Raw genomic sequence first — 8,373 nt, 5'->3', positions numbered from 1 at the left:
TGTTTTAAAACTGGGACGAGTTGGTCACGGTAGTTCTAAAACCGTCTTCGGTGTTTCCAGATTACCAGATTACCAACTCTGAGGGTACTATGACCGGGTCTCCAGCGTGGAGTGGGGTGGGGTTGTAGACGAGGGAGGGAACCATGCGTGCCTTGGAGGTTTCAGCAATTGTGAGCAAGACCCTCCTTTTATTGGCTTTGGAAGCCTTCCTCTGAGCTCATTTCCCTTTTTATTAAGAGGCAGCGTTTCCTATCCGTTATAGAGAAGCCCAGGACTTTGTACACCTGCTACCGGAGAGAAGGCGGAGGGGTGACTACTTCAAGGAGAACGCGAAGAGGGCTCTGGTTGGGGCTCCGGCGGAGCAGGTGGAGCGCGAGTCCAGGCCCATAGGCGAGCTCACCTGCCAGTCCCACTGAGGGGCGGGGTGTGGGGCCGGGCTGGGCAGAGGTGGACAGGAAGAGGAACCAGGGGGGTGGAAGGCTGGGCCAGGCCAGAGGCTGTTGTAGCTTGAACCAGTCAACCCAGACCTGTCTGGGGCCCACCGGAGCCAGGTTGGGCTTGGGGTGGAGAGGAAGCAAGCCCATGGCGGGGAAGATGCGGCCTGTGCTGTGGATTCTCTGTGCAGGTGAGTAGGCCCCTCCCCCGTCCAGTGCCCGGGGGTGCGCGAGACAGGGGACTGAGTGCTGAGGGTCTCCCAGAGCCTCCCCAGGGAGGGTCGCCAGTGACACAGCTGTGTTCCTGTTGGGCAGAATAACACGTTCTGTCATTCAGGCAGTGGCTTCCAGGCCAACACCTAGGATCAAAATGGCTTTTATTTGCATATTAGTAAATAAAATTCCAGCCCATTTCTGGAATGAAGAATTCATGAATTCTCAAGATCATATTTTCTGATCCCAATTCAGATCATAGGATCAGCCACAAGATCTGACAACAGGGACGAAGTATTTGAAATTGAGGTCGGCCTGGAAAATCCAGGATATATGAATCTAGATATGCTCACTACTTAGGATTTTAACAATTGCCTTAAAACCAGAAAGAGAGGCAATGTGTTAACGTCTGTATCACATATAGGGAAACTGAGGCAGAGACACAATGCAACTTACCCAATATCATTCCTAGAGCAAGAGAAGACTCAAACCCTTCAAACACACACACACACACACACACACGCACACAAAACCAGAAAGGCCCTTTCCAAAGGCCAATCCTCCGCAGCCCTCTGGTACTGTTCATTGAAAATGCGGGAGATGGGAACCCACAAAAGAGCAGCCAGCCGTTCGTGGATATAGCGGCTGAATCCAAATAAGTCGTGCGGGGACCCGGGAGTGTCTAGAGTTAGGATGGACGCCTTGGCATTAGGGCCTGGGCACCGGCAGGAACAGGACGGAGAAAGGACGTGGAGAGATGGGGCCTGCGGGAATTTTAGGAGAACGTTGAGTTCAGTGTATCCGGTCACGCTGAGGAATCCCTCCGCTTGCACTTTAGAAACAGTTGCGGGCTTCCGGGAGCTGGCAGGAATCGGGAGGAGGGGAGGAGTTGTACCGGGAAACCTGGGAGCCCGCGGCCTGGGAAGCTCGCCCAGGAGGCTCTGATTTAGAGCTCACTGTTCAGCGTGACGGACCAGCGGGAGCTGCCAGCCCAGGGCCGCCCCCCAGGTCCGCAGTTGGGATCCCCCACCACCCCCATCTCTCACTGCCTGGCCTTGGGCACTTGGGTGGAGGGCAGCCCGTGCTGGGGAATGGCTGGCTCAGGGCTTAGAGGTAGACCTGGAAAAGATGGGTTAGCTCAGGCTGACTCAAGCCCTGCCGGGAACTCCATCTGCCTGGGGCGCAGGGGCCCGATCATCAGAGGAGAGGGCCTGGCTGGCTTATCCCTTCAGCCAAACAACTCTTCAGTGAGCACACAGTTTGGGCAGGTGCTGCAGGAGTGGGGTTCTGGAATGACTGCAGTCATGAGGGAACATGTCTCAGCCATTAGATCCAGAAGGGAAGGAAGCTTCAAGCCCCGGGGGAGGGAGTCTGGAAGGAGATGACCATCCTCCCCGGGCTGGGCCAGTGATGCTCTGATCCTCTTCTCCCAGTCAGAAGTCTCCCCCACGCCCCACCTCCTCCTCCCCAGGCCCAGGACGCATCCCTGCATGTGTAGTCCGGCTGCAACCCATGCATGAATAAAAATAAGGGATTTTGGGTTAGGAAAAAAACCCCAAAACAAAACACTCACCCACCCTAAAATAAAAAGTGGCCTTAACTCTGAACTGCCGGGAGCAGCACATTTTGCCTCTTCCTGTGAGAAGGCCCGTGACCCCTAGGTGAACTCATCCAGTGGAACCAGTTCTTGAGCGTGTGTTCAGACACTGATGAAGTGTGTCTTCTGCCCCCGCCTCCTTCCCTCCACCCTCCCAGCCTGCCCAGCCCAGCGCCGTGTGCCCACCACCTTTACCTCCATACCTATGTGAAGGGGGAGGGGCTGGAGCAGTGGGGCAGGGAAGCCAGGCTCGGTGGCCAGCTAGAAGCATATGGACAGTTTGCCAACTGGAAACATTTGGGGGCTCAATAGCCAGTGCCATGCGCAGGTGAGCAATGCAGGCCTTCTAAGGTCAAAACTAAAAGCAACCTGGTGGCCCTCTCTACTGTGCTTCAGAAGAGGATGCCAGAGGAAGGAGCAGGTGAGTTAGGGAGGGCTTCCTGGAGGAGGTAGAGCTTGTGTTGGGTTTCAGAGGACCTACTGGCCTTCGCCCTTCTTCCTTTCTCCATCTGAACCTCCACAGTAATAACTTAGATTTTGCTCATGTTCTGGGCAGAGTGACACAGAGCTGATAAGAATAGGCCCCAGGACTCATCGGACCCTGGGGAGGCAGAAGATACCACAAAAGGTCACATGGAGGAGACACAAACAGAAGGCGGTGCAGTATAAAATTTAAAAACGGCACTAAAATTCAGCCTGACAATCCTAAACAACATCAGTGACCAAAGAGTCTCCCTTCCGGGGAGATGCTCTCACCCGTCCCATCATGGTGCTCCGCTGCCTGCGCAGGCACCAGAGGGCGGCCCGTCTCCTTAACTGGCTTTAGCATAGGGCAGATTAGTTCACCTCGATAAACCTCAGTTTCCTAATCTGTGAAATGGATAGGGCAATCTATAATGTGTAAAAATGCCCATCGTGCCTCTCGTAGGGTTGCTATGCATATTAAATGTTTATAAATGTAAAGATCTTGGAACAGTGCCTAGCATGTACAAAGCATTCAGTAAATACCAGTTATTATTGTTGTTGCTATTATTTGTGTAGTGAAGTGTAAGTTACAGGAAATTAACTAGACTCGGGTAATCAATCGCCTGAAAGCCCTGATCTGACCCACGTGTGCCAAGAACGTGCCAAGAACGAGAGTCAGAGTCACTGTGACTGAGCCCTATGTCATCACCCTCCCAAAGGCTACTAGAGAAAACGCTCCAGATTGGGCACAAAACCCAAGGCTCTTCCACTCCGGGAATTTATTCAGCCACCAGACTCCAGGAAAGACTTGATGTGATGGAAGGTGCAGGTGCAGGAAAAAAGATGCATAAAGAGGAACCCACCAAGGGGAAAAAGTCCCTAAGCAGCTCTGCCCAGAGTTGCTAAAATCTTTGAAGACTTGATAAAAAACACAAACAAACAAAAAAAAGCCCCACCTTCCTAGACCTAGAGGAAACCTCCTTGAAGCTTCAATTAGAAAAACTCAGGAAAGTACTGCTTTACACAGAGAACTAAAGGAATCCATCATCCCCAAATATACTAGATGAGAACATATATTTTTTTTCCTCCCTCTATCTAAAAAAAACTGGAATAAACTCATGGATGCTTCATCCAAATGGGTTTTGGTGGGAACTAAGTTTCCAAGTCCCTGACGTTTCCAGGCTGATGATGCCGTTTGAGAGTCCTTCCCTCGGGGTCTTTGTTAGATCCACAGTCCCCTGCGGGATAATTTTCCCTAAGTGCCTCACACTCGCCCACTCTGAAGGACCATGTTTCTGTTGGTCACACAGGCTAGGGGAGCTCCCTGGAGGCTGCCCTGTCAGAGTGTGGCATATCTGAGCTGAGTGTCACATGCATGTCTAAGCTCTGTGCAGTGTCCTGGCTGAGGCTGTGAGGTTTATGGGGCTCAGCGTCAGAGATGCACATCTGATGAGAATCAGATCAGAAAATGGTCTTGTGCCTGGTTAATCTCAACCCTGAGAGGGTGGTATCCAGGCCAGAGCCACGGTGGTGTCAGCCTGCAAGTGTCCTGCAAGATGGACAGCCAGCCTATCATCTGCTCTGTGGCTCAGCCCTGTTGCCACTCCAGTCCCTAGGGCCTGGCTCCCACCTGGGGCCTGGGCACCACCTGCTGGTGCTTGGGCGCAAGTCAGAAACCGGTACTCGCAGGGAGGGCTCCTGTGCCTGGGGAACTACACTGTGTGCCTGTCAGAGAAGCAATCAGCGTTAAAATGCCCCAGTCCCAGCCCTGCCTCAAAGGGGAAGGACACGATGCATGGCCAGCCTAGAGAGCCGTGTGTGTGCACAGGGGGAGGAGTGACAGCTTAGGGCAGTGGCTCTCAGCCCTGGCTGCTCGTCAGAGTCCCCTGGGGAGTAAAAATACAGGCGCTCAGCTCCCCCAGAATCAGAATCCTGAGGGACAGAATCTGGGCATCTCTCTCTCTCTCTGGGAAAAGTTTCCCAGGTGATTCTGGTGTGCAGTCTAGGTTTAGGGTTACATACCCGAACCTGAGGAAAAGCAGGTTTAATAAACAGTTGCCTCTGTTACCGGGGCTGATCCTCTGCGTGTGACTTGCAGCTCAGTTTTGCACCGTCTGGCTGCTTCCCTGAGTTACTGCCCAGCCTCTGATTTGGTGCCTCAACTCAGGGGGCCCAAGTGCATGCATTCTCTTACTTTTATGTGCATACGGGTCACCTGGGGATCTTGTTAAAATGCAGTCTGATTCAGTTGGTTTAGGGCAAGGCCTGAGATTCTGCATTTCTAAAAACTCCCAAGTAATGATGTTGCTGGTCCAGGGACTGCTGTTTGAGAAATAAGGCTCCAGAGAAGAACTTGGTTCATGGGCACGGGTGCCATCCTCGTCTTCCCTTTGCCCTTCTGAGTCCCATCTCAGGCCTTCTTGGTAACGCAGCCTTGCTGTGATGGTGGTCACCAGGAGGCCTGGGGGAAAGGCCTGTCTCAGCATGTGCTTGTACTCCCGGCAGTGCCTGAGCCTGCTAAGCCCTCCCTCCCTCCTTCCTGAAACACTCTCTTCTGTCAGTTCCTGCGAGACACCCCCTCCTGGTTCTCCCCCTGCACCCCCGGCCTCAACCTTTCATGTCTTCATTGCAGCCGCATTCTCCTCCAGCCAGCATGAAATATCAGAGCTCCTCACACTCAGACCTTCCTCTGTTTTCACTCTACATCCACATCCATGAGCATGTCTTTAGTTGACACCCATTCTGAGTTGACTCACAAATTTCTGTCTTCAAACTCAGCCTCTCTCCTGAGTTATAGACCCATAAATCCAACAGCCCACATGATTTCTCAACTTAGATGTCTCAGAGCACTGCAGACTCACAAGCTGAAAACCAAGTTCATGATCTTTGTCCCCAAACCTGGGTCTATTTCAGTGATCTCTACCTCGATAAATGACACCCCATTCATCTAGGAAAAAAAGCCAGAAACCTAGCAGTCATCTGTTACAGTTTTCTATTGCTATGTAATAAACCACCCCAAAACTTAGTGACCTAAAACAATAATAATCATTTATTTTGCTCACAAATCTGCAATTTGGACATCTTGTCCCTGCTCCATGCGTGGGATGACATGACCAGGACTGGAAGATCTTCTTCCAAGATGGTGCACTGCCTGGCTGGCAAGCTGGTGCTAACTCTGGTGCCTCTCTTTGTGGCTCTCGCCCCAGGAAAGCGTGGGCTTCCTCACAACCCCAAGCTTTGGCCAGAGGCCCACCACAGCACAGAAAGTGGGCCTCACCCCCAACGTCAGGGGTCTGAAGTGAGCGTTGGTGGGGCGGATATGGGGCCAGCACATCTCCACAGGGCGCTTAGATTCGGCTCCTTCATTTCCAACGTGGTAGAAATTTACAAATCATCCTGATGTCGCAAACAAACTGGCTACTTGTCCCTTCAGTGCTCGCTACCGGGTTCCTCAGTCCCGTCTCAAGCTGCGACGACAAAAGTTGCGTTGAGTAGGATGTTGTCAACCAAACCAGGAACCTCGGACAAGGGATATTGGCTGAGAGCACATGGCAGCGCCCTCCTTGCAATGAGGACTGGGATGAACATTTGTGGGAAGAGACCAGCACCCTATTTGTCTGGGGCACGGCCAACTGCTGTGGCAACAAGGTAGCCATGGAAGGTGAGACTACCCCGGCTGCAGGCGTGCGCGTGCCCAGGTCCCTGCAGTACGTTCCACAGGGAGAGACGGTGGCCATGCACGGGGACTGAGTATCTATCTCGGCACATGCCAGACCCTGGAAGACCCTTGCTTTTTCCTGCTGTCAGGGGGTTCTTCGTTTTTCTCCTAATCTAATGGTAGAAAGATGGACTGTGACTTTCGAACTGACAAGTAGCTTTATTTCCCTCCTCCCTTTGAGTCCTCACTGATTTGATGCAAGAAAGAACCCTCATACTCAGAAGAATGGTTTCAAATAAACCATCAATGTAGATAGCAAAAAAAAAAAAAAAGACTCATCGTTATCATGGCCTGTTAGACTTGGGCCCATCCCACATTTCTGGCCACCCTGGCAGTGGTGTAACCCCAAAATTGCTTTGTAGGAGTCTTGAGCGGGCAAAGGGAGGCAATCTGGCGGAAAGAGGGCAGATAGCAGATTTGTCCTAAACTGCTCTGAAGGAACAAGTATGCTGTTTGTACTGGGCCTGTATGTTTATTTGGAGTCAGTGAGAGTCTAAAGGATCATACAGCGGGAATCACACACCCCAACCAACCCATTGGTGCCATTGCTACCTACTGGCCCGTTTTAGTTTCTGGAACATGCCCCCCGTCCCCCATGCCCTGACCTCTGCACAGTGCTCTTCTCTCTCCCACTCACCTCGTCTCCCATTTTCTCGTGGTGGGCTTCTGCTCATCCTCCAGTGTCAGCTCCAAAGGCCCTTCCTCAGGACAACCTCTCCTTGTCCCCAAATCCTCTGTTATAGCCTGTCGTTGAAGGTGTAAAACTTCTTACCATGGTAGTTTTACATTTATCTCTGGGATTATTAATTTTTACCGTTTGAGTCACCCAGAGGACCCACCGCTGCAAGAGCAGGAACTGCGTCTGTCTCTGCTCGTCGTTTTATCCTCAGAGTCTAGCCCCGTGCCTGGAGTACAGGCGTCCACTGGCCATTTGCTGGATGGGTGTTAATGAATGAGTACCTACCTACCCTTTTCCACCTCACCAGGCTGCGAGCTGGTTTGCTTTCATTGTCTCCTCTCCTGCCTTTCTTCCCTTCCCTCTCTCTCTAAGCAGTACGTGCTTCTCTCCAAGTCCCAACTTCCTCATTTCATTTGCTTCTATCGAAATTTACCCATCCCGAGTCCCTTTAGGGGGTTTCAGTGGATAAGAGGGACTAATTAGGAAAATGGATTTGTCCTGCAGGTTAAAGGAAGAGAGTTGCTCAAGAGTCCTTCCCTGCCTCCCCTGTCACTTGCATCTTAGCGAGAGCCTCAGCATCTTTACTCGGTGCTGGGGATTTAGGGATTGAGACAGCTGGTGGGGGACGCAGGATCCGACATGGAGGTCAAGTGCAGTTGCCCCTCAAACCACCCCACGTTGGCAGCGCTTGGGTTTCATCCTGTCTCTTCTCTGCCTGCTGAGCTTGTCTCTGTTCCCAGAGCACCCTGTCCCTGGAGCAGCCCTCTCTGCCTGGGGCACCAACTGTCACACTTGGAGGCCATCTCCTTCCTGAGGTGCCTCCCTCCCCTCTGCCACCCAGTGACCTTTAGGCTTCTTTCTGGTTTTCTGCCCGGGTGAGTCAGGGATGCCATAAACACCTGGCATGGGCAGAACAGGGCAACAGATAGGCGCTTTCACTTAGGACCGTCACAAAGTTCACAGGGAGAGAAGCAGAAAATATGGAGGGCAGGGCCCTGATCAGAGCTCACTGCCGCGCACCTGCTCACTGACTTATCTCGCTCTGCACACGTGGGCACAGGCGACATTTGCTGTGAGCAAGGCTAGCCCTCCACCTTTGCCCTGACCCGCCTCTTCCTCCCCTCCCCTCTTCTGCCCAGCCAGGCTGGGTCTTGCTCCATCTGGCCTCTCTATTTTCAGTCTCTTCCTTTCTAGGAGCTCCTTCCCCATAACCTACAAGCCCGCTCAGATCTCTCCATCTTCCTCTGCCCCAGAAGGGACTAAAGAG

The 8,373-nt window shown here is 52.5% G+C and overlaps 1 protein-coding gene across 2 annotated transcripts in view; it reads left to right on the top strand.

Moving 5' to 3' along the window:
* Positions 1-439: 439 nt before the first annotated feature.
* The window catches only part of GPA33 (glycoprotein A33), a 36,567-nt gene continuing 28,633 nt past the window's right edge, over positions 440-8,373 (top strand). Inside the window, exons 1-2 of one of the 2 annotated variants that reach the window (XM_070266636.1) lie at positions 460-625; positions 6,143-6,370. In XM_070266636.1, the coding sequence (XP_070122737.1) occupies positions 6,364-6,370 (7 nt within the window). In that variant the 5' untranslated portion in view covers positions 460-625; positions 6,143-6,363. Of the gene's footprint in view, positions 626-6,142; positions 6,371-8,373 lie in introns of both variants that reach the window. The other variant, XM_023640477.2, reaches the window with a different exon arrangement.

This window comes from Equus caballus, chromosome 5, assembly GCF_041296265.1.
Source record: "Equus caballus isolate H_3958 breed thoroughbred chromosome 5, TB-T2T, whole genome shotgun sequence".
In the NCBI taxonomy this organism is placed as follows: Eukaryota; Metazoa; Chordata; class Mammalia; order Perissodactyla; family Equidae; genus Equus; species Equus caballus.
Note: the sequence above shows the minus strand (reverse complement) of the source record. Positions and strands in the feature narration are given on the sequence as shown.